Here is a 25352-nt window from a genome sequence, read left to right as displayed (position 1 = left end):
AGGGAGAATGAGTAATTAAAGATAATTATGAGGTTCTACATCTAGAAAAGTTGTGGTATCCTCAACAGAAATAGGAAAATTTGGAATAATCAGAGTGTTTGTGTGATTTTCCTCAGTGCTACTTCTCAGTGAATGGTTAGGAGCTTAGGAGATGGGTGATGAGAGTAATCCAGAGTTTGGTTTGGCAGACCATTAGGGTGATGGGACCAACAGACAAGAGATATGAGAGTAGAGAATGGTGTAATGTTGAAGTGATCAACTGTAGCAGTGGTCCTCAAATTTTTAAAATAGGGGGCCAATTCAGTGTCCCTCAGACTGTTGGAGGGCTGGAGTATAGTAAAAACAAAACCTCACACTCTGTCTCCGCCCCTCAGCCCATTTGCCAAAACCTGGTGGGCTGCATAAACGTCCTCAGTGGACCGTAGATTGAGAGCCCTGAACTATAGTTTCAAGTTTGGGAGGAGAGGAAAATGAAACCAAAATAGGATTGATCATTTGAAAGTATACCAAGAGGTAGGGGGGCTAGAGAACAAAGAGTAGGTTTAGGAAAAATAAAGTATATGCAGAAAAGTAAAGAGGTTACACTTAGATAAAGGAATTTCAGGGTTTATTATGGAAGAGGAGTGCTTGTGGCTGATGGTGAGGTTATAAAGAGGTGACTTTTCCTGTGTGTGGCTGTAGTGGAGTGAAAAATAAGTCATGGGAATTTGGGAGATTAAGGAATTGAGAGGCCAAGATGTTTGATGGAGTGTAAGTTGTGACTATGGATATCCGTTAGCACAAGAGGAAGAGTTGAGGTAGAGGGGAAGACTGTAAGGCATGGGCTGAACTCCTAGAGAAAAGAGAATGACCTGTTGGTTGTTAGATAACTGTTGTTAGGAATTGAATAGAAGACATAACTGGATAGAGTGAACTTCAAAGAAAGGGAATTTGCTGAGTAATTGTGGCAGAAGGAAGATCTGGAAGTGGTCATAGAAAACAAGGAATATGTCTCCTCCTTAGGAGGCGAGAGAGAAAGTGTAATTAGTATTGGAAAGGAATGATCAGAGATTCAGTGGAACAGGGATTATATCTATTATGTTGAGACCTATGTATGGCAGAACTAATAGTAGTGAATGAAAATGGTAGAAAGCATATTTTAGCTTGATAAAAGAAAAAAACTTGCCAATAATGAGAGCTTCCCTAAAATGGAATGTTACCTTGATTGTAAGTCTGTTATATTACCACTACCACTGGAGGTCTGTAAACTGAAGTTATATGACTTCTGGTCATATAACTGGTCAGTGATGTTAGAGATGAAAGTCTTGTTCTGAGATGGGTTGTATTCATTGACTTCAAAGATCCTTTCCAAGTCTGACATTTTGTAATTACTCTCAACAGTTTCTGAGTAATCAGAATTTCTTGGATTCCATTTCTCTTCATGCCTTTTTGTTCCTTTTTATCTGTTCTTCCATTTTAGCACTTAACACACTGTTTGACACATTGTAGGTATTTAATTAATATTTATTGAATGGAATTTTCTTCTCTTTTCTTCCCCACTTGTTCTCTCACTTTTCAGTTCTTCTTCATGTTATGTCTCCTGCTATTAGAATGTAAGTCTTTTGAGCATGTATCCCCAGTGCTTACTTAGCAGTGCCTGGCATTTATTAAGCACTTAATAAATGCTCACTCTATATCTGTCTATATGTCTATCTAATATATTGTTATCCAGCTTCCTCCATTTAATTGACCTAAGTTCAGCACCTTTGTGTCCCAGCTCCAGCTACTACTGACCTTTTGATTACAGGAACTTTATTGTTGCATGGTAATATTTCTACTTTTATAAGTATCCAATAGACTTCGAATATATATTTTAAAAGTCTTTAATAATCCAGAGGTATTATATAATTACTCTTTTACATCTCTGAGATACTCCTACAAAAATGTAGCTATCCCCTTTTCCCCATTTTTCTTTTATTTTTTTATATAAAAGTTTTTATTTTTTTTAAATTTTTTTTTAATTTGGATTTTTTTCCACAGTATATATGCATGAGTAATTTTTTTTATAATATTATCCCTTGTATTCATTTTTTCAAATTATCCCCCCCTCCCTCCATTCCCTCCCCCCGATGACAGGCAATCCCATACATTTTACATGTGTTACAGTAAAACCTAGATACAATATATGTTGTATACCATTTTCTTGTTGCACATTAAGTATTAAATTCCGAAGGTATAAGTAACCTGGGTAGATAGACAGTAGTGCTAACAATTTACATAAAAGTTTTTATTTTCAAAACACATGCATAGTTTTAATATTCACCTTTGCAAAACATTGTGTTTTTTTCTCCTTCCCTTCCCCCACTCTCTCTTCTCAACAGCAGGTAATCCAATATATGTCAAACATGTGCAATTCTTCTATACGTTTTTCAACAATTATCATGCTACACAAGAAAAATCAGATCAAAAAGAAGAGAAATAAAACAAAATGCAAGCAGACAACAACCAAAAAGAAAGTAAAACTACTATGTTGTATCTATACTCAGTCCCCACAGTCCTCTTTCTGGGAGCAGATGGTTCTCTTCATTACAAGGTTATTGGAATCAATCATCTTACTGTTGAAGAGAGCCACGTCCAAAAGAATTGTTCATCGTATAATCTTGCTGTTGATGCATACAATGTTCTCTTGGTTCTACTCACTTCACTTAGCATCAGCTAATGTAAGTTTCTCCAGGCCTCTCTGATATCATCCTGCTGGTCATTTCTTATAGAACAATAATATTCCATAACATTCACATATCATAACTTATTCAGCCATTCTCCAAGTGATGGATATCGACTCAGTTTCCATTTTCTTGCCATTACAAAAAGAGCTGCCACAAATATTTTGCACATGTGGATCCTTTTCCCTCCTTTAAGATCTCTTTCGGATACAGATCCGGTAGAAATGCTGCAGGATCAAAGGGTATGCACAGTTTGATATCTCTTTGGCCATAGTTCCAAATTGCTCTCCAAAATGGTTGGATCAGTTCACAACTCCACATTCCTTCCAACATTCATCATTATATTTTCCTCTCATCTTAGCCAATCTGAGAGGTGTTTATTGGTACCTAAGAATTGTCTTAATTTGCATTTCTCTGACAATAGTGACTTAGAGCATTTTTTCATATTTCTAGAAATGATTTTAATTTCTTCATCTGAAAATTATCTGTTTATATTCTTTGACCATCTATCAGTTTTAGAGAAGAAGAATTTTTTTCACAGGAGAAAAGAGAAGGGAAAGAAAACCCTGTTGGGTTGCTTTAATGCCTTTGCGATTGAAATCTGGGGGAGAAAAGGGAGGTCATGTTTTATTCCCTAATTTATAATTGGTGTTTAATTTGGCCTGATTCTTTTTGAGGTGCACTGACATGGGAAGGCTCTATTCTGAGAACATATCAAGTTGAGGTCCCTGATATTTATGTATTGCAAAGAACAACATCAGACCACTTGTGCTGCTAAGTCAGTGGTTACTTCTTCAGGCTTAGGCAAGGGTAAAAGTGTTAGAGATGTAATAGTTTTATCTTCCAACCTCCAACGATTATGATGCTTATATTCTTAGGTGATGGAACAGTTTCAAATACCTTGGAAGGACCATTTTTTTAATGGACATTTTCACAAGTAGTACTAGGATTTCTGAGTTACTTTTATAATGCAGGTTTCTCTTCCTAGGATTAAAGAACTTTCTTTATAATATAGTGGCTAATCCTACCCCTCTAGTCTTAGGAATTTATTACTTAATAATAATTTCTCCTCATTATCTTGTTTATTTCATTGAAAAAGATGAGAACTAGATAAATAAAAATTACTGAAGCATTTGTAAAACGCATGACATTTTTCATTTGTTATTTGAAAAAGAGCAATAATATTAGAGATTTAGAGCTGAAAGAGATTTTAAAAGCTATTCAGTGGAACTTCCTGATTTTATAGCTCAGAGAACTGAGTTACAAAGAGGTTAAATGATTTGCCCGAAGTCACATGGATAGTAAGTGGCAAATCTGGGAGTCTGAATTTGGTCTGTTCTCCAAATCTCTCATTTTTCACCTGTGCCATCATGCTACCTCTTTGAAGATCTCCATATAAGGTTGGACTTTTTCTCTTTGGGAAATGTTTCTCTTTGCTAGTAATTGGTGTCCAGCACCACTGAAGCAATGACTTTCAAAGGTGAATGCACTGCCTTCACACCCATGGAGAAATAATAGGCATAGGTATGGCTACATTTTGAATATTGGATCTACTTGAAATGGAGAACAAAGTTATTAGTTACTACAGAAATGAAAAGAATAATAAATGAGGGAGGACACAAACTGGAGAAGGAATGATTAAATAAAGTGTGTGGTATTTATTGCTTCTTCTTTCCTAGGTTCCCTCAAAAAAAAAAAAAAAAAAAAAGAAATCCATCTAAAAGGTATTTTCCTTTTCTAGCATGGAAGAGATCTTATGACCTTAAAAAGGCAAGGATCATCTCTGTCCCCACTTCTGCTCACAAACCTCAAAGAATGTTTTCTTTATATTCTTCCAAGATCTTGATTGAGTTTAGCTTATTCTCTTTTTTGGGATGCTGAGAGGTCACTTGGTTCATGTTCTTACTTTGGGATTTCTTTTTTCCTTATGCCTGGAGATAGCTCTGTCCATTTGTGGTTTTTCTTTCTGTTTGGATAGAAGCTTATGTTCCTATGTATCTTTTCTAAGATTGGGGGGTGGGGATGGGAGGTGGGGATGGGGGGTGGAACAAGTTGCCTTGTGCTTAATGGGAAGCCTTTAAATGCATTGAATCCTGAGAGGGCTCTGTGAGTGTTGATTAGTGTTAAGCTCAGAGTAGCTGCTAATGTACATTCCTTGCTGATAGGGACCAGATAGTGTGCTCCAAGCAATATTTTTAACCTGTGGGAGATATGGAATCTTAAAAGAGTTAAGCTTCTCTGTTGCTTTTGGTGACTCTAGGTGCTAAATTCCCTGCTGACATGAATAGCATTGGATCCTAGTCATTATCAACAAATAAACAACAAACACACTACCTTTCCAGCTTTAAATTCTGCCTGTTTTTATTTTTGTCTATTTGTCTGTCTTTATTATTTTTTTTTTCTGTGTGTAAATAAGTTAAAATTATAGTGAGGGGCAGGAGAAGGGAAATTCACAAACTTTGGGTAGAATGAGAATGATAAATACCATCAGCCTACCTGTGTGGAACCATAGTTCAGTTTAGATCATTGAGGCACTTAGATCCTGGCAATAAACAAATATATATGTATATAGACAAAAGTGTGACTTGTGCCTGGGAGTTGGGGTTTTTTGGTAGGAAGCTGGGAGGGATGTGGTTGTTAATGACATTGACAATTTTCATCCTGTGTTCCTAATTGTTGTTGTTATTTCTCCAAGAGGACCATGACATCAGGAAAGTGATGTCATGATTTGCAAGTGAATTGGATTTAAGTGAGAAAGGGCTGTGCAAAGTCACCAGCCTCACTTTCTCCTCCTGAGCCATCTGGATCCTGTTGCAAGATATAGATAGGATGACTGGAGGTGGGCCTTATGCCTTTAGTTCTAAGTTTTTTGGAGGACTGAGAGAATCCCCCATAGTAGTTTTCCTATTCCCTGATATCTTCCCCTGATTCTAGGCAGTGGCAATGAGAGCAGTCACTCTCTTATGTTTTTAGGTATGGTCTATATCCTCGAGCCAGCTGGGGCAGTGCTTACACACCATACAGACTGAAGACCGAGTCTGGTCCATCGCCATCAGTCCTTTACTCAGGTAAACATTGCACATTTTGGGAAAGTCTTGTCCTTTGAGGCTTATGTCTTGTTTTTTTAAAATAATTTTTTTCTGTAAGAAAGGCATCTTGAGATAAATTATGTCTGTTTCTCCAAGTCTGCATTGAGCATCTCTCCTTGGAGAGTTCAAAGGTTCCCTGGTTGATGGGAGGTGGTTTACGCCTTAATCAATATCCCAAATCCTGATGTAGGGTTAAGATGGCCTTCAGAGAACTTTCTTCCCCAAGTATCTCTTGATTGTATCAAAGCAAAGATGTTAAGATGTGATATAATTAGAAGGTCAAATTTTCCTTTGGGGACCTTATTGAGTCTCTGAGATTTTAGCAGGAAGACAGTATCTCTGAAATGTGGAATTTACTAGCTATCCTTGTGTTAGTCTCAGCAGCCTGAGTTGATATAGAAGAGGAAAGATATGAGCTGAGGCTCTAGTGGATATCTTGTTTTTTTCCCCTGTGGGAAGAGGACCACTGAAGAGAAGTTTATAGGCTGAGGCCAGATAAAATTCCTAAACCTCTGGAGTTCTAATCCTGGAATATGTGGTTAGGGGTTAAGATCATCAGTAGTTGTAATATTAAAAGACCTAAGCTTCTGAAGCTAAGATTTTTGTTGGATTTGTCCCTTCCCTTAGGCTAAATTGAGTCTCTTCAGCATAGCCTTTGAACAGGTAGGCTTTGTTGTCACCTTAGCACCTCTTTTCCAGGGCTCCCTGGGCTCAATGAGTTGGCCCCCAGTATTCCTTCTCCCCAGCAGGAACCACAAGCTCTTCCACACTTGTTCTGTCATAATATTTACCTAGCATCTCCCTCCTCCCCCCGTGTGATAGATGATAAGACTACAGAGACCGCTACTCTCTAACCCTGGGTTAGAGTTACTCTTTTTATAAGAATAAATTTGTCCTTCCCCATCCCCCTCCAGACTCTTCCTATTCATTCTATAGAGTCTTTACTTTGCCTCCTGATACTTTCCATAGTTTCCTTTCAGATTTTTTTTTCCAAAGAATTAGAGCCGATTAGCCACGTCATTAATTCTTCAATTTGACGGCTGATATAGCAGGGCCTGAAACACACTGCTGATTCCAGAGAATGGAGATCCCATTCTTTAACATACTGACATGGGAGAAGTTAATTAAAATTCCACAGAGCGAAGGTGTCGGCTAACCTATAAACCTGTCGCTTTTTAGAACAAATTATTCAGGCAATCTTAAGAAAGAGAGAAGGAATGACCAGTAAAGAGGGAAAAGACCTGGTGCAGGAGCAGAGGATTAAAATGGGCAACAGATATCTGTTCTCTTTCAATCCTCCTTAATGGTATCTTCTTCCCAGGCTAGTTAGCTCATCTCTGTATTCTATTAGCTAACTCCTTATGAGGAATTGAGGAGGGGAGATGGTTTCCAGGAGATAAAGGGAGTGCTGATTCTTCTCTGATATGTCAAAATTCATGCTAAATCAGGGAGATCAGATGGGGCTCTATAGGGCTGGAGATATAGGATCATACCTATTTGATGCTGAGGAGTTTATGTGGATAAGAGTGTAAGAGTGTAGAAAAGCACACTCATCTCAGTATTCCAGTTGGTAAGATTGCACTTGCTACTGGAATGTAATATAGCAGCTGCTAAACAATTGCTTTATATTGTATCTCACCATTAAGGAACTAATACAAGCTGAATGTCAGTTTGGGCCAGCAAATTCAAGTCTGATCTTGGCAAAAGACCTAATTAGGAGCAATTTGATAAAGACCTCAGCTCACACTTACTCTAATAGTCAATGCTTTATCATCTCTCCTGGTCTTATTGCTTCTCTTCATATTGCTCTGATCTGGATAGATTAGAATCTACTTAGTTTAATTTAGTTCTTTTTTCCTGGTTCTGACCATCTTTAGGATGATAATTTTTTCTCTTATTAATAAATTTTTCTTTCAAAAAGTCTCTATCTTTGAAAAAAAAGGAGAGGACTTTTCAATAGCTGGCTCATAATTTCTTGAAACTGCTTTTTACAGTTCCCCAAATGACCTTCTTTGGGGAGATTTTGAAATTGGATCTTGGTTATCATATAAGAATGATCTAGTTGCAGACTAGGTGAAATTTTTTGCTGTTAGCCCTCTCAAATATTTGCTTGCTATTTTTCCACCTCCATTATAGTTCTATACCAATGCTTTATCTCAATTAGGAGTGACTATGGATTCTTTAAGAAGTTACTAAGTAGGCATAGGCCCAGGGACTGATTATGTGTCTATCATCTAACAGCCTACCTTTTTAGGTTTGAAGAGGTTCATCATTAGAGAACTGGTCACCAGATGATGATTTTTTTGGCCACTGAACTAAATCATATATGGAGGAATTGTTATTGTTCTTAATGAATGGAGTGCCCATATCAATGAAATTGGGGCTTTTTGAAGAATTGAAGTAGGGATCTCTATTTTTTTCCTGCTGTCTCAGTCAGAAGACCCATTGGGATTCATGTCTTTTCATCCTTAGGCAAAAGCAACTTCTTATTCTATCTCTTAAGAGCTTTTCCCTAAATTTCTCTAGGTCTTCCTTGCCCTGAGTTTTCATTCCTAGAAGTTTACTTCTTATCTGTAAAAGAGACTATCTTTAGGTTCTGTGAAATTTGTCATTCTGAATTTTCTTAGTAAAGGAGTCAGGAGACTTGGATTTGGTTCCAATCATACCAGTTTATATATCAGTTGTATATGTCATTTAAAATCTTTAAGCTGAATCAATCAAATGTTGTATTATATATATACATATATACACACACACACACACACACACACATATGTAATATAATATAACGGCAAATCTTGATCATGGAGAATAGATGAGAGAATGTATTGTCTCTTTCCCTTCATTGCAGAGGTGAGTGGTTATGGCTGTAGAATGGTACCTATTTTGTCAGCCATTGGTTTTGCTAAACTGCCTTTTTTCCTTTCTTTTTTAATCTTTTTTTTAATAAATGATATCTCACAGAACAGGAGCCAGTGGGTAGGATATATTTGGAAATGAATGAGATATAAAAGCAAAAGTCATCCCATTAAAAAATCAATTAAAGTTAAGAACACTGCTAAAACATACCTGACAATTTCTTTCTTTCTTTGGGGGCAGAAAGAGGAGGCCAGCATTTGGGGTTAAGTGACTTGCCCAGGGTCACATACCTAGGATGTGTTAAGTGTCTGAGACTGGATTTGAACTCAGGTCTTCTTGACTCTAGGGCTGGTGCTCTATCCACTGTGCCACCTAGCTACCTCCCTGAAATAATTTTTTGTCTTACTATCACTATTGTATAGCTTGCCTCATAAGATCACTAATAGGATGAAATAAGAAAATGTACAAAAGAATGGTATAAAAAGTTAAGAGCACTAAAAAAAAAATCACTAGATATTTTTATTATTGAGATTCATCATGGTCTTCCAGCATGTAGCAATTCTTAACTATAATGTGACTCTTTTCAATAATAAAATGATTCAATTCCAATAGTCTTATGATGGAGAGAGCTATCTGCACCCAGAGAGAGGAGTATAGGGACTAAGTGTGGATCACAACATAGTATTTTCACTCTTTTTATTATTGTTTGCTTGCATTTTGTTTTCTTTCTCATTTTTCCCCTTTTTGATCTGATTTTTCTTGTGCAGCATGATAATTGTGGAAATATATATATATATATATATATATATATATATATATATATAAGAATTGCATATGTTTAATTTATATCAGATTACTTGCCATCGGGAAGTAATCTGATATAGGAAAGGGGGGTAAGGGAGAAGAGAGGGAAAAATTTGGAATACAAGATTTTGCAGGGGTAAATGTTGAAAATTATCACGCATATGTTTTGAAAATAAAAAGCTTTAATTTAAAAAATTCTTAATCATAGTAAGTACTGATTTGAAGACATGGTTTTAGGTTCTGCCTCTGACATATTCTGTGTTGTGTCCCTGTGTGACCCTGTGTGTGTCTGTTAACTTCTCAATGTTTTAATCAACTCTTCAAGATTGTATGTTTTAGAAAAGATGTTGATCTGCTTGGAAGAAGTTGTTCCTTCACTGAAAGCTTATTATGCCACTGAAATCACAGATGTATATATATATGTGTGTGTATTCATAATGTACATAATGACCACAAAAGTGGTCAACCGATCTGATTACTCAGAGAGGAGGAGTTAGCTTTTAGCAGATGCATCAAGCATTTTAGGCTTTAACCTAGCCATCTATTCTTAATTCTCTTAGATGACTTTTCTCTAATTTTCTTTGGATTTTTTCAGATTGGGGGTCTACATGGCTATTTGTGGCTAGCATTCCTGATTTCTTTCCTTTTTGTTGTTCCTGTCCTTATTGGCTATCTCCTCTTTTTACTCCCCTTCCCTCTCCCTGTGGATTGTTGTCTGTCTGTGTCATTAGTGTGATGGTTCCTTTTCTTTCCCCTTGATGAATGATAAAGGAAAGGGAGTTCAGCAGCAGACCCACAGGAAGATGACAGTTCCTCAACCTCTTGGTACTTGCTGTGCACAAAAATCTTTGTCTTAAGAAAAACTAACCTTCCTTTTTCCCTTCTTTGTCCTTCCTCTCCATCCTATCTTTCATGTAAGCCCCACTACTGATAGCTGCTTCTGTAGAATTGTTAAGAATTAATTTAATTTCATCAAATCACTTATTGTATTTAGCATGTGTTTTTAAATTTCTGTGTGTCCACAATTGTGTTACTTTGATTGTCATATTAGTGGAGTGCTTAGAGGCCCCATAGGATATTTAGGTGATTCAAGTTGCTCCTCTCCTTATGCTTTTTACTTTCTTCTTTAAAATCATTTAAATTAAATAAAATATTTAAAATCATTTATATTGAAAACTGAAACTATTTAAAAAATGTTTTATCTTAGAGTTCTTTTACTTTCTTATCTTAACATTTACTTGCCCAGAGTATGAAATCTAGAATCTTCCAAGCTTGAGTTCCATTTGGGGTACCAGTGACTGGGAGCAGACAGACAATGAATCTCGTGTGGGCTTACATTTTTTTCATGACCCCTTGTACTCATTCTTGTTAAACAGTATTGAAGGAAGTTTATTTGTATATTTAGTAAATACAATGTATACCTTGTAAAAAGTAAGTGGTTAATATTTGTTGATTTGTGTTCGTATAATCAGTAAATAACGAATAAATCAGTCACAAGAATTTAAGTTCCTATTATGTGCCAGGAATTATGTTAGGCAATGGTAATTCAAAGACAAAGATGAAATGGCCTCTGCCTTGATCTTAATGATTACAGTATCTTTAGGGGTTCAGTGGCTCAGACAGAGAAGACCACCTTTGATTTCTGAAGCCTTGCTCTGCAAAAGCTGCTTGCTTGGTTCATTCCTGGATTTAGCCCTTCTTTATTGTACTCTTCTATCATTCAGGAGCCAGCTTAAATCCAGTCTCCTAAACATGGAGTCTTTTCTGATAGTTCCAGCTCATAGTTATTTCTTTTGAACTATACATTACCAATACTTGATATTTAACACGGGCTTATTATTGAGTTGAATTAAATAGTTGAAAACTTGTAGTTTTTTTATCTACTAAGTTTGAGGCCCCATAAGAGTTTAAGACCTAGGAAAGATAAACCACCTTGGACCAACTTCTGATTGACCCAACTTTTTCTGATTTGCTTTTCCTAACATGCTGTGAATGAAGAAACTAGATAATTTTACTCATTATAATTGTATGTCAGATTCATTGATAAATATTTATTGAGTAGACTCTCTAATGTGCTCATATATGTGAAGCATTTTGAAGTGCTTTAGAAATGCATTTATTATTATTAACATGTGTGATGTTTATTGATTGATCTGTAAGATACTAAATTAAGTAAGAGTGAATGAGCTCTAGGGAAGGGCCCAAGACACTCTGATATAAGTAAAATACATTAAGTTTTGATAATAGAGTTCGTGACATTCATCTCAGCTGCTCAGTGACATTTTAAAATTCCTTCCTGGTTCTGCTGTGTTTCAATTGGATAATATTGTTATTGTAGTTAACTTTTCATAGAGTCAACAGCCAATAAATATTTATTAAGTACCTACTTTGTTCCAGGCACCATGCCAAGCACTGAGGATAGAAAAGGAGATAAAAGACAGTTCTTGCTTTCAAAAAACTCACAGCCTAATAAGGAAGATAACAAAGAAACAAATATGTATAAACTAAGTGCAGAATAAATAGTAAATACATTAAAAAAGGAAAGATGCTAGAGAAATAAAGAATGGCTTCCTGTAGAAGATGGGATTTTAGTTGGGACTTAAAGGAAGCCAGTAACCAGAGAAGAAGACGGAGAGCATTCCAGGAATCAAATAATAGCCTGAGAAAATTCTTCTAGGTGAGGTGAAGTGTCTTGTCATTGGAAGGAAGAACATATAGTAGTTGTTCAGTCATTTCAGCCATGACCTCATTGGGAATTTTCTTGGCAAAAATACTGGAGTGGTTTGCCATTTCCTTCTCCAGATCATTTTACAAATGAGGAAACTGAGGCAGATAGGGTCACATAGTGTATAAGACCATATATTTCTCAGGAAGATGAGTCTCCCTGACTCCAGGCCTGAAATTCTATCTATTGTACTATTTAACTGCTTCATGTATGGTAAGGAGTAAGGTATTAGACTGAGAAAGGTAGAATATGTTAAGACATGAAGGGCTTTGGACACTAAACTGGAAGATTTTTGTATTTGATCCTGGAGCTAATAGGGAGCCACTGGAGTTTGAGTGGAGACATTTGTCTAACATGGTCATACCTACATTTTATTTTATTTTTATTTTTTTATTATAGCTTTTTATTGACAGAACATATGCATGGATAATTTTTCAACATTGAGCCTTGAAAACACTTCTGTTCCAACTGTTCCTTTTCTTCCCTCCACTTCCTCCCTTAATTGGCAGGCAATCATGTTAAACATGTTAAAGTATATCTTAAATACAATATATGTCATATCTACATTTTAGCAAAATCACTTTAGTAACTGAATAGTAGCTAGATTATAGTAGGGAGGAGATCTGAGGCAGGCACATTCCGCAGCAGCCTATTGTAATAATACAGATGTGAGGGGATGAGGATCTGCACCAGAGTAGTGATGGAGTTTGAGAAGTGAAATAGGCTTATTCAGAAAGGTTGCAAAGGTGAAATTATTGGCTATCTCCTCTTTTTACTCCCCTTCCCTCTCCCTGTGGATTGTTGTCTGTCTGTGTTATTAGTGTGATGGTTCCTTTTCTTTCCCCTTGATGAATGATAAAAGTAGGCCTTGGCAGCAGATTGGATATGAGGGCGGTGTGAAAGATAGTGAAGAGTCAAGTATAATTCTTAGATTATGTGCCTGACAGACTCGGAGGATGATGTTGATCTCAAGAGTATTTGAAAAGTTAGTAAATAAGGGAAGATTAAGGGAAAAAGTTACTGAATTCCGTTTGGGACAGTTTCCATTTAAGATGTCAACTGGATATCCAGTTTGAGGATGTTTTTAAATCTCATTTGGAAATATGAGTTTGGAGGTCAACAGAAAAGTTAGAGAAGAATTAATAGCATAGGGATGGCAATTAAATCTGTGGTAGCTGATAAGTTAACCAAGTGAGGTAGAGAGAGAGAGAAGAAAGAGGGAGGGTAGGGAGGGGGGAGGGGGAGTCGGGGAGAGAGAGAGAAGATGGCCCATGGACTGTTAAAGTATGTGAACTGGAAGAGGATCCAGCAAAGGACACCGAAAAGGAGATCGGTAGAAGAACCAGGAGAGAGTGTCCCAAGACTAGAGAGAAGAGAAGAGACTAGAAGAGGATGATCAAAATTGTGTCAAAGACCACAGAGATGTTAAAGAGTATGAGAATTGATAAAAGGCTACCGGATTTGGCAATTAAGAGATCATAAGTAACTTTGGAGAGCTCAGTTTTGGTGAAATGATGAAGTCAGAAGCCAAAGTGTGAAGGGTCAAGAAGAGAGAAAGTGGAGGCACAGCTTATAATCAGCCTTTTCGTAGAATTTAGCCGCAAAGGACAGGAGAGATAAAGGGCTATAGTTAGTGGAGATGGAAAGATCAAGTGAAGATTTTTTTTTTTTTTTTTGAGAATGGAGAAGACATGGTCATGTTTGTAGGCAGCAGAGAAGGAGCCAGTAGACAAGAAAAAAATTGAATATAAGTGATAGAGTAGGAATATCAGTCAGCTGGACATAATTTACTTTTAGAAAGTGTTATTGGCAAAGATGGTATGCTTGGTACAAAATGTCCCTCATCAAAAATCTGTGACATAATGGGAATGCCTGCCATCTAGGGGAGGAGGTGGAGGAAAGGAGGGGAAAATTTGGAACAGAAGTGAGTGCAAGGAATAATGTTGTAAAAAATTACCCATGCATATGTACTGTCAAAAAGATGTTATAATTATAAAATTAATTAAAAAAAAGATAAAAAAATCTGTGACATAGTCTCTCATCAGTACCTACAAAGATCAGAGGAAAGTAGACTTGAGTTTAGAGAATCCTCCTGTAAGTGCTTTTGCTGTAAATCTTAAGGTATTCATCTTTAAAATGATATTTTGTTAGGCTCCTTACTATAAAGCCCCAAATCTCTCTAAATCTCCCTCCCCCCTTTCCCATTTCCATTTCCCTTTCCTCTTTTCCTCTCCCCTTCCTGTTTTTCCCTTCCCTCCTCCCTTCCCCCTCTCTCCCTCTTTCTTCTCCCTCTCTCTCCTTCTTTGCCTTCCTCTGCCTTTCTCTTTCCCTCCCTTCTTTCCCCCTTGCATTCTCTTGCAGTCTCTCTCTTTAAAATTTATTTTTCCAATTACATGTAAAGATATTTTTTAGTATTCATTTTTTAAGATTTTGAGTTCCTATGCTTAAAAAGTTATCAAACTATGCATACCCTTTGATTCAGCAGTGTTTCTATTGGGCTTATATCCAAAAGAGATACTAAAGAAGGGAAAGGGACCCTTATGTGCAAAAATGTTTGTGGCAGCCCTCTTTGTAGTGGCCAGAAACTGGAAATTGAGTGGATGCCCATCAATTGGAGAATGGTTGGGTAAATTGTGGTATGTGAATGTTATGGAATATTATTGTTCTATAAGAAATGACCAGGAGAATGATTTTAGAGAGGCCTGGAGAGACTTACATGAACTGATGCCAAGTGAAATGAGCAGAACCAGTTGATTCATTGTAAATGTCAACAACAAGATCATATGATGGTCAATTCTGATGGACATGGCACTTTCCAACAAAGAGATGATTTAGATCAGTTCCAATAATCTTGTAATGAAGAGAGCCATCTACCCCAGAGAGAAGACTGTGGGAACCGACCACAACATAGCATGTTCATTCTTTCTGTTGTTGTTTGCTTACATTTTGTTTTCTTTCTCAGTTTTTTCCCTTCTTGATTTGCTTTTTCTTGTGCAGCAAGATAACTATATAAATATGTACATATATATTGGGTTTAACATATATTTTTAACATATCTAACATGCATTGGATTACCTGCCACCTAGGAGAGGGGCTGGGGGAAGAAGGGGAAAATTTGGAACACAAGATTTTGAAAGGGGTCAGTATTGAAAAATTATCTATGATTTGTTTTGTAAATAAAAAGCTTTTAAAAAAATTTGAGTTCCAAATTTTTTCTCCTCTCTCACTGAGACAGCAAGTAATCTGATATGTACAATAATTTTAAATGTATTTCCACATTTGTCGTGTTGCAAAAGAAAAATCAGAACAAAAGGAAAAATTCATGAGAAAAAGCAAATGAACAAAAAAGATGAAAATGGTATGATTTGATCTGGATTCAATTTCCATGGTTCTGTCTCTAGATGGGATTCTATTTTAATTCTGCGGAATCTCTTTTTAGTTATTGCATTCAGTCTGTTCTTAGTTCTTCATGGACTGCCGTAAGCCCTTGCAGTCCTATGGACACTGTGAAGATATAGATAAAAAATCTCTACCCTCTAGTTCTCAGAAATTTACAGGGTATTCCTCTTGCCAAGGGGAAGGGGAAAGGAGGCTCAATGGAGGGGCTCTCTTTCTCCTGAAAAGCTTCTCAGGAGCTTAGCTGAGACTGCTTTTTTCTGCCTTTCCATGATTCTCCACTTGCTCAAAATATTTTGAGTTCTCAACGATTCCTAATTTTGTACAAGTCCCCTAGAGCTTGTCCAAATCCTCCACCCAGTTGGAGTAGACTTTCTGTCAACATTAGTTCAGTTCATCTGAACTTTTTCATCCTTACTTATTCTGAAGTTGTGATTTCTTTTATTCTATAGAAGAGTGTTAATACTTGGTTAAGGTATCATGACTTAGTATCTTGCTTGACACTTTACAGAGGGATGAGATGATAAGATTGATCTACTCAATTGACCTCACCACCCTTACACAAACAGACATAAATAAGAAGGTGCCCTTCCGTCATCCTCACCTTCTGCGTTCAGCTGAGCTGAGTTCAGACTTGTATTCACATTGGATTCCCAAGGCAGCTGAAATCTGTTTTACTCTTGTCTTTCTCGCTTAATGTGACTTGTCAGTGTCGCACAAAGACCTGAAAATTTTAAAGATTCATCACCATGGACTGAATAATCTCTGTGGGAGTGAGTATCATTCCTCCCTTCTAGGCATAAAGAGAAGTTAAGGCACAGAGAAGAAAGATTAGCTCCATGCTTCATTCCTTAGGCTCAGCAAGCTGCCAGCCACAACAGCTGCATGTTGTGGGTTTTTGTCTAGTAGCTGCCTATACTAAGAAATTTAGTCATTGGGAATTGTCCTCTTTTTTGGCAGCCAAAGTTGAGAGTATGGTTGAGAGAAGAGTGGAGTGGAGGGCTTCGAAAGCACAGGGGTAGGGCATCCCATCCTGCTGCAGTCCCTTCTTGTGTACTTGTGTAAATCAGTTTTCAGCTTGCAGAGCTCACTACCCAAACAACTTTTTACACTGACCCGAAGGGCTGTACTGGGGAGGGCTGGTCTACGTTACTTACCTGTTCTTTTTTCTGGTATGGCAGAGACCCACAGCTTCACTTTCCTTTGCTATCAAATTCTTTGTTTCCCTTCTAAGAGCAAATATAGATCCACTTAGCCCAGTCACTTTTCCTGGTTCTGGATAGTGCTTTTTGTCACATAGAGCAAGTGTGGTCAGGAAAGTTTTCCAAGACACTTGTGCTTTTAATCCCTTCTCTCAGTTCCTTGGGACCATGTCCAGCTTGTGTCATAAGGGAAATATATGTGTGGTGTAGGTGTAGAGATTTAGTCATGTTATTAAATATATAATATCATTTTGTGTGATTTTGCTTATTGCGGTGGCTTGTTTATTTGTTTAGTTTTTTTTTGAGGGCATGGAGGGGTGAGTTCAAGCCTTCATGAAATGGAGCAATTCAGATTTGCAAAGTGAGTTGAGGCCTCCGGGGTTTCTCTCGAGTTGCTTTGCTGTCTTACTTCATTCCTTCCAGCAGTAAAGGGGGGGGGGCTGGAAAGAAAAGCAGTCACTGTGTGCTCTCTGGCTTGGGTGTGGGTTTCTGGGGAAAGCAGGGTATCTATGTCCAGTAGCTGTGGCTTCAGAAATACAAAGTTTATAGAGTATGTGCATGTGTACTTGTGGCCATACACCATTTTGTTGGAATGTGGCTTTTTTAAAAAACTGGGACCTAATGGTTGTTATAGTTTTTTTTTTTTTTAAAGGATGGGAAAGAATTAGCAGATCTTCAGGTTGGATTTGGGGGCTCCCAGCAGAATCATTTGATTTTGGTTTGTTTAACTTTTTTCTTGTTTCCTTTAAGAAGGTTTGAACCACTGGTTTTGGCTTCTGTTTGCTGGGGGGAGACATAGATCAGTATTTAAGTGTAATATCATAGGAGTGAAGTGATATTCTGACGCATCCTCAGTGGAGAGCTATGACAGCTGAGGAAAAGAGCGGTAGAGGCTGGTGCGCTGCGGGCATGGCCTTTCTGCTACTTAGAGTATGGTGCGTTCAGATTGCTGGATGTTTCTACTCTCCATAGAACTTCTCTGCTTTTCCTTCCCATCAACTGTGAGCGAGGGACCCGTCCCGTGGTTAGGGAGGAGAGATGACGGAGACCCTGAGGATGAGTGACATTTACGTTTCTCTCTGACTATGAACTAAATAAAGACTCACCTGGGAATCCTGCCTGCAGATTATTATGGCTGGGATAGGAGAAACATCCAAAGGGGTTGTGGGAGTCAGACAGGCAGAAATGTATGAGAGCTAGGAGAAGGAAGCCTTGTGTCTTGCTGAGCTAGTATCAAATTAGGGTTATAGCTAAAGGAGAATAAGATTCAACTAAATTGGAATCCGTTACACCCCAGGAAAAGACCACATAGGTCACGTTCCTATTGCCAAGCCAGGTTATGGGATATGATGCCCATCTTCACATCTGAAACTTTGAAGTCCTTCAAGTCCCGGGGCAAAGAATGGAGCCAGGCTGGACTTCAGTCCTGGGAGCCAAACCTCTCGATTCTTGCCCCACCCTTGTTGTTGGCCCATCCCGGAGCAGTGCTTGGCTCTGGAGGAACCCTTCCTGGCCCGCGACTGACTTTGGGGCCGATTCCTTCTCTGGTACAGCTGGCAGAGTAGCAGAGAGGCGATTAAAACACAAACAAACCACAAAATGAAAACAGTGGCAGCTGCACAGTGTTGCTCTGTGTACAAGTTCGACACATGCGTGCTTTCCCTCTCCCCACAGGCAGGTGCACACTCCCCAGCTCCCATTCTGACCTTTGAAATTCATGTTCTTATTCTTTTTGTCTCTGTGGCTCTTTCTCTGTCTCTGCCTCTGTCTTTGTCTCTCTCTGGTCTCTCTATCTTCCTCCCTCTTTACTTCCTTCTCTCTCTTTCTCTGTCTCGCATTCTCTCTCTCTTTCTCTTTCCCTTCCTTTTTTCTTCCTTCATCCCTTCTTCCCTCATCCCTTTCTTCTGCCTCTCCCCCATTTCTATTGGTTTCTAAATTTTTTAGCGTTATATATTTAGAGTTTAAAGAAACCTCGGAGATAATCAAGTCTAATCTCCTTATTTTACAAATTAGGAAACAGCCCCAGAGAGGTTTGCATGCATAGCCCAAAATCACAGAGTCAGAGTCAGAATTTGAGACCATTTTCTGTAGCTCTAAATCAAGGACTTTCCCCCTGTCCAGGGCTATTTCTCTCCCAGATTCTTTTCTCTCTTTTTGCAACGTCTCTCTAGTTTTCTCCTTTTTTTCCTTCCCATTTTCCTCACATCAGGGGGAGGAAGGTAATTTTCCCGGCCTTAGCTGCTGTTGACTTTTGCTGGGGTTTTGCAGTGCGCCTGTGTTTTTCCACCTTTGATCACTGTCCTGCCGACAGATAATTTAGCAATTGCATCCCAGGGTGGAAGTGTGGAGTTAATGTTAAAATTAGTTTTTTTTTCCCTTTAAACTTCAGTGGGTGATGAAGCAGAGAGGGAGGTGGGAGGGTGAAGGGGAACCATAAATTCTGAGGCTGGTGTATCTGTTCTTCACTAGGTAGTAGAAGCCTCTGATGTCTCCTCAGCACTTTCATTAACATTTAAATTAAGGGTTTGTTTTCCAGTGAGCTTTATAGGCAGGGTCCTTTCATGGCTTGTCACACACTATTCCCCCCTTCCAAGTTAGTGTGTAATTGTAATCCCTGCCCTGTCCCTAACTCAGGCCTGCAGCCTGGGGTTCAAAGAAAATTCCTGAAGGTACAGAAGGGAAGGCAGGGAGCGCTCATTGTGAAATGAGGGAGCTGAACTGGGGCTCTTTCTCTAGTCTTCCATTTGTTTGCAATTTTCTGTACTTATGGACAGTACACAGCCTCTATCCCTATCTCCAAATCTTTTTTGCCTTTTCCTTGGGGCATGATAGCCATTGTTTAGATGCTGGCTATCTCAGTATGGATGGAATTGTTAATGGTGACCACAGCACAGCTTTTTTTTAATGATAGTTTAGGACTTGGGTTGAATTGCTTCAAGGGTGCAGACTTGGATGGTTGATCACCTTTCTCTTCCAATTAGATTTGTCTAAACTTTACTTGAAAATGGTCTCTGCCAGAGCTTGTTAGCTTCATCTCTGATAGGGTCCTCTAGAACCTATGTTACCATGTGTGTGACAGTGTTTAAAAACTCGGCTTTGAGTCCTACATTTGCAACTTGCCATTGGACTTTGTGTACATTATTTCATCTTTCTGTGTCTCTTCACCTGTAAAATATGATTACAGAATCAGAATTAGAAGGGACCTTAATGCCCATCTGGTCCACATGGGGCCCAAATAAGAAGTCACCCTGCAAGGCACTGAATAAGTGGCCATCAAGATTTTGTTTGGAGGTTTTTGCTGAGGGCAAAGCCACTCTCCTAAGGCAAGGTCTTCTGATTTGGGACCATTTATATATGAAATTTCTATCCATTGCTCTTGAGTTCTGCCCTCTAATGCCAAACAGAACAGATGATAATCCTTTAGATGCTGGAAGACAGGGTCAGTTCTCTGAAAGCCTTTTCTTTTCCAGGTTAAATCCATTTAACCAATCCTTATGGCTTGAGGCTCTTCATTTTTTGTTCACTTTTCTTTGATTGCTTTGTCATATATCAGTGTATAGATTCATGATACTCATATTACCTACTATATGGATTGTAAAGAAGAAAGTGCTATAAAGTTTGAGCTGTTATTGTATAAGTTGAGTTAACCATGTAAACATATATGTATAGCATACATGTATGCTCACATCTATTTCCATGCTCACAAGCTATTTCCTCATTCCTTTACTAGAAAAGAGTACAAGAGTTGTTTTATCAGATTATCATGACTTATTTTAAATATCAATAGAGTACCTTGTTTCCCCAGATATTTGGAATCTGAGATGTTCAGGTCCCCTATGGACTTTTGGGGAATAAGGTTACCTCTGCACTTCCTTTCATATAGAACTTTAGACAATACTAAGAAGAAGTTTTATGATCAGGCACACTTTTACTTCAGGTTTAAGTGTGATCCATGAACTACCCCTGAATATAGATGAGACTATTTTATTGGTGCTTAGTTGCCTCATACCTTGGCTACTTATGGCCTCATCACTTGGAATTTCACCCTAGATAGTGGGGAAAGGAGGAGGCAGGTAGAGTATAGAGAATTCCAGAGATGACAAAATTTCAGCTTTCAGAGTCTTGGTCATATGAAGTCCAAGGTTCCTTCCATCTTGGAATCCTTGGCTCTTCAGATCAGATTGTACAGGGAAGGTGCTAAGTAGCCACCATTCCAGATATTTTTTAATTCCTTCTGGCTATATGAGGCCACCCATAGCATAGGTGCTTTTGGCTTTGTTTATGAAGCTAAACTCCTTACTCTTCATGTAAATTTTAGTCTGTTCCAGGTAACTTAATCAGCAGGTGGACATCCTCTTGTTACGGGGACCTGACCATGGGGAGGGTGAAGAGGTGGCTGTGTGACCCTTTTGCAGGTGCTTGTGAGGCTCAGGTTGCAGGTCTGACATTCAGACTGTACTGGTGGGTGATTAATATGGAGTAAAGGCTCGCAGAGGCACAGGCAGGGAGGCTTTGGTTCTTCACTGTGAAGACCTTTGGCTTAGAAACTAAACTGATCTCTGCAGCCTGATTCGGCTTGGGGTTTGATCTGTCAAGGCTAAAGAGAGACCTGATGGTAGGGCGGAAACTTCCAACTTGATCTGACTTATAGCACAGATCCATTCCAGTGGCCATGTCAAAAGAATACTCGTATATTTTAAAGGGTTTTCCCACCTGCTGTTCATGACACTCAGATGAGTCAAAAGAGGAATGCTAATGAAATAGTGCGTTTGGGGCTAGCTCGGCCGAGAGAGAGAGAGAGAGAGAGAGAGAGAGAGAGAGAGAGAGAGAGAGAGAGAGAATATGTGTGTGTGTGTGTGTGTGTGTGTGTGTGTGTAAAGGGTCCTACAGCTAAGGACAGGGTGTGACAAACTACGAAAGCTGATGTATAGTTGTAGAAAGATAATTTTGCTCTTCAGTAGTTAAGTGGCCATGTTAGGTGAATTTCCATTTGTGGTTAAGTTTCCACTATTAACTTTTTTTTCTGGTTAAAATAGTGTTCTGTGACTGTTGTGCCCACATTCTGTGCTCACTGGAATCCTGGTACTCTTTATCTTAGGTTGGTAGTATATAATGATGACTGAATTTCTTCCAGTGGCTATCCTGTAGAACAGGAACATCTGATTTTGTATGGTGAAGGAATTAGGGGCCAAGTAATAAACATTATGTCTTGTCGTTTCATGTGTGATATCTTCTCTGGAATCACCTATCTCTCTAACTGGCTACTTGGGGAGCTGACTGCTTCTCCTTTTGGGATTGTAGAGGTAATCCCAAGGGTATGGATTTTCTAATACTTTTGTTCCCTAGATGCCCCACTATACCTTTGTGTTTCCCATTGATTATCAGTTAACTTTTTAGCGAAATGATTTCCTGAAAAGGTATAGAAACAGCAGCTGATAAAACATTTTCCCTAATAATGAGAGGAAAGGGAGTGTACACTCACTTCTTTCACATACAAGGTCCCTGGGGTTAGTGGGCTCCAACTTATAGTAAAATGGTAGTAAGCCATCAGTGTGGCACAGGAGTACTTCACAGCCTCCTCTTGACTGGAAAGCCCTTTTCTCACTTTGTAGAGTCCTCATAAGGTTCCCTGAGTTTAAAAGATCAGTGTTTTTCTTTAGTCCATAGCCATGACTTTCTCTTTGAAGAGGATGGTTGGGGGCATGGAGAGAAGGATGAAAAGAAGGAGGAAGAGAAAGAAGGAGAAAAAGAGAGAAGAGAAAAAAGAGGAAATTCTTTTTTTGGAACTGGAATTCTTAGTTCTTGAACTTAAAGGCATCCATCATTAGACTGCTTCTCTTGTTGAACTCCTAGACTGGCTAGCTGTTTTATAATAACCCTTTAAGACTTGACAAATTTTTTTCAATCAATCTCAAGATATTTCCTACAAGGTATTTCTTTGTCATCTGCTTTTATCCAGTGATTCTGAGCTATTCCTCTCAACTTGATTAAAGACTTATTTAAACCTAGTTTATACTTTTGATGGATTGATTCATATTGCTTTGGTTTTCCCTGATTTATATTAGTTGAGGGCAGAGAGAAAATGGAAGCCTCTATCTTTAAACATTATACTCTGGTGATATGACAGTCTGATTTTTACAAGGGTCCAAATTGAAAGCCAAAAGACTCAAAGTATTTTTGACTGTTCTTTCATCCTACTTAGCTAATCAGTTGCCAAGTTCCTAGAATAAACAAATGAAAATGCATTATTAAACACTTTGCACAGAGATTATTCTATGTATTGGAATACAAATATATTTGAAGGCAGTCCTCCTGCCTTCAAAGAGTTTACATTTTCTAATGGGGAAACACAAGCAAAGTCACAAGTGGTGGCTACAAAGGACTCTGGTCCTTCAAATTACTAAGATGGTAAAGGGGTCGTCAGGGAATAAATTGACATGCCCTGTCTGGGAACTGGTAGAGTTGATTTAATCTTGTTTCTAGTTCTAATTCTTTTTCTAGAAATAGAGGATGGAGGGACAAACAGGTATTTACATGGTAGCAAGATGACTTCGAAGGCTGGAATTAAGTTACTAGTCTACCTCTCAACATGTTTTTTTTTTTTTTTTTTTAATTACAGCTTTTTATTTTCAAAATATACACATGGATAATTTTTGACATTCACCCCTACAAAACCCTGAATTCTAATTTTTTCCCTTGCCTTTCTCTCATCCCCTCCCCCACTCTCATCCCTTCCCTCAGTCAGCAAGTCATCTAATATGTTAAACATGTGCATTCCTCTACACATACTTCCACAAATATCATGCTGCACAAGAAAAATCTATGTTGTGGTCCATTCAGTTCTCACTCTGGGTGTAGTTGCTCTCTTCATCACAAGGTCTTTGGAACTGGTCTGAATCATCTCATTGTTGATGAGAGCCAGTTCAGTTCCACTACTCACTATCTTAATTTAGGCTTTCATTGTCTCTTACTAGGGCTATTATAATAGTCTTTTAACTGGTTGTCCTTCCTCTGGACTCTACTTTCTTCTACTCTGTATCTTCTATCTAACCTTTAGATTGTTGTCAAAGTAATCTTTTTAGTGTGCAAGTGATGACATTGTTTTCGATCACTTACTGAATAAAATATGTATATGTATGCCTACATTTTTATTGACATCTTTTGTTTTTATGTCATCTTTATTTTCCAACATAACCCCTCCCCCTTCTCTTTCCAGAAATCTGTTCCCCTAATAATAAAGGGAAAAAAAAGAGGATAAGCAGCTCAGTAAAACTAACTCAACATTATATATGCTACATTCCATCTCCAAAGCAAATAAAGGGGAAGGTACATTCTCTTAGTTCTTCTCTGGAGCCAAGCTTGGCCATAATAACCACAGTGTTCAGTTTCAGTTTTTGTTATTGTTCTTTGTGTTTGCACTATTTGGCTTATTGTTTGTAATTTTCTACTCTTTCTATGTTGTTGTTCAGTCTTTTTATTTGTGTCTGATTCTCTCCAACTCTTTTGGGTTTTCTTAGTAAAGATCCTGAAGCGATTTGCCATTTCCTTCTCCAGATCTTTTACAGATGGGGAAACTGAAGCAAACAGGATTAAGTGACTTGTCCAAGATCACACAGCTAGTTATGTGTCTGAGGCCAGATTTGAACATAGGAAGATTAATCTTCCTGACTAAAGGTCCAGTCCTATATCTGTTGTGCTACTGTTCTTTCTATATTTCTATTGACTTGAAGAATCAAAGAAATTTTATGTATTTTTTTCTAATATAGTAGTATTCCTTTACACTCATGTGTAACATTTTGTTAAGCCATTCCCCTCTTGATAGGCATCTGTTTTGTTCCCAGAGTTGTAATTGCTATTATAAAATATGCTGCTATATATATTTATCTTTGATTCTACTAGCAATGTTATTTCTGGGTCAAAGGCTATGGACATTTTAGTCATTTTCCTATCATAATTTCAATTTGTTTACCAGCATGGTTGGACTGCTTGATTTAGCTTTTAAGTATTTTCATATGATCTGGTACCAGCCTATCTTTCCAGCTTTACTCCATGGAATGATAGAAAGACATTAGAGATAGCTATTCTTATCCTCTTATTTTTCAGGTAAAGAAACTGAAGCCCAGAGAAGTTAAATCAAAGTCCCACAGGTAGCAAGTAACTTGTAGTTGACAAGGACAGGAATGGAATTTATTGTGTAATATATTACACACATAGGAATGTGTGTAAATAGGCTTATGCAGCTTAATTTGGGTTTATTCCATTTTTTAAATACTGGTTTTTGTTTATACACTTGATGATTGTGTAGGACACATTTATGCTCCAATAAGCTATCTAGTGCTTTTTGCTTATTCTTCCGGCCACTTCTCAGAGATCACCTGCGCTTGTGAATTGGACATCTGCTAATCTCAATGGCACTGCACCCCCTGTTCCGCCCTGCCCCAGCTACTTCTCTGTGCTATGTTCATTTGGGAATTTGTGATTGTGAGTTCTTTGGGGCTAGGATTTCATTTCCTGTTTCGGGGGGTGTGTATGTGTTTGAGTGCATGCTGCAATGAAGTTCTCTGTGTGTCAGGAG

General features: G+C 38.1%; 1 protein-coding gene across 4 annotated transcripts in view; it reads left to right on the top strand.

The window, feature by feature from the left end:
- The window catches only part of FBXW4 (F-box and WD repeat domain containing 4), a 118720-nt gene that overhangs the window by 24127 nt on the left and 69241 nt on the right, over positions 1 to 25352 (top strand). For 2 of the 4 annotated variants that reach the window (XM_074295389.1, XM_074295387.1), the window contains exon 5: positions 5700 to 5770. In XM_074295389.1, the coding sequence (XP_074151490.1) occupies positions 5700 to 5770 (71 nt within the window). Of the gene's footprint in view, positions 1 to 5675; positions 5771 to 25352 lie in introns of all 4 variants that reach the window. The other 2 variants (XM_074295388.1, XM_074295386.1) reach the window with 1 other exon arrangement.

The sequence above is a fragment of the Sminthopsis crassicaudata genome, chromosome 2 (assembly GCF_048593235.1).
Source record: "Sminthopsis crassicaudata isolate SCR6 chromosome 2, ASM4859323v1, whole genome shotgun sequence".
Classification (NCBI taxonomy): domain Eukaryota; kingdom Metazoa; phylum Chordata; class Mammalia; order Dasyuromorphia; family Dasyuridae; genus Sminthopsis; species Sminthopsis crassicaudata.
The sequence above is the reverse complement of the archived record's forward strand: the minus strand, read 5'-3'. Positions and strand labels throughout refer to the sequence as shown.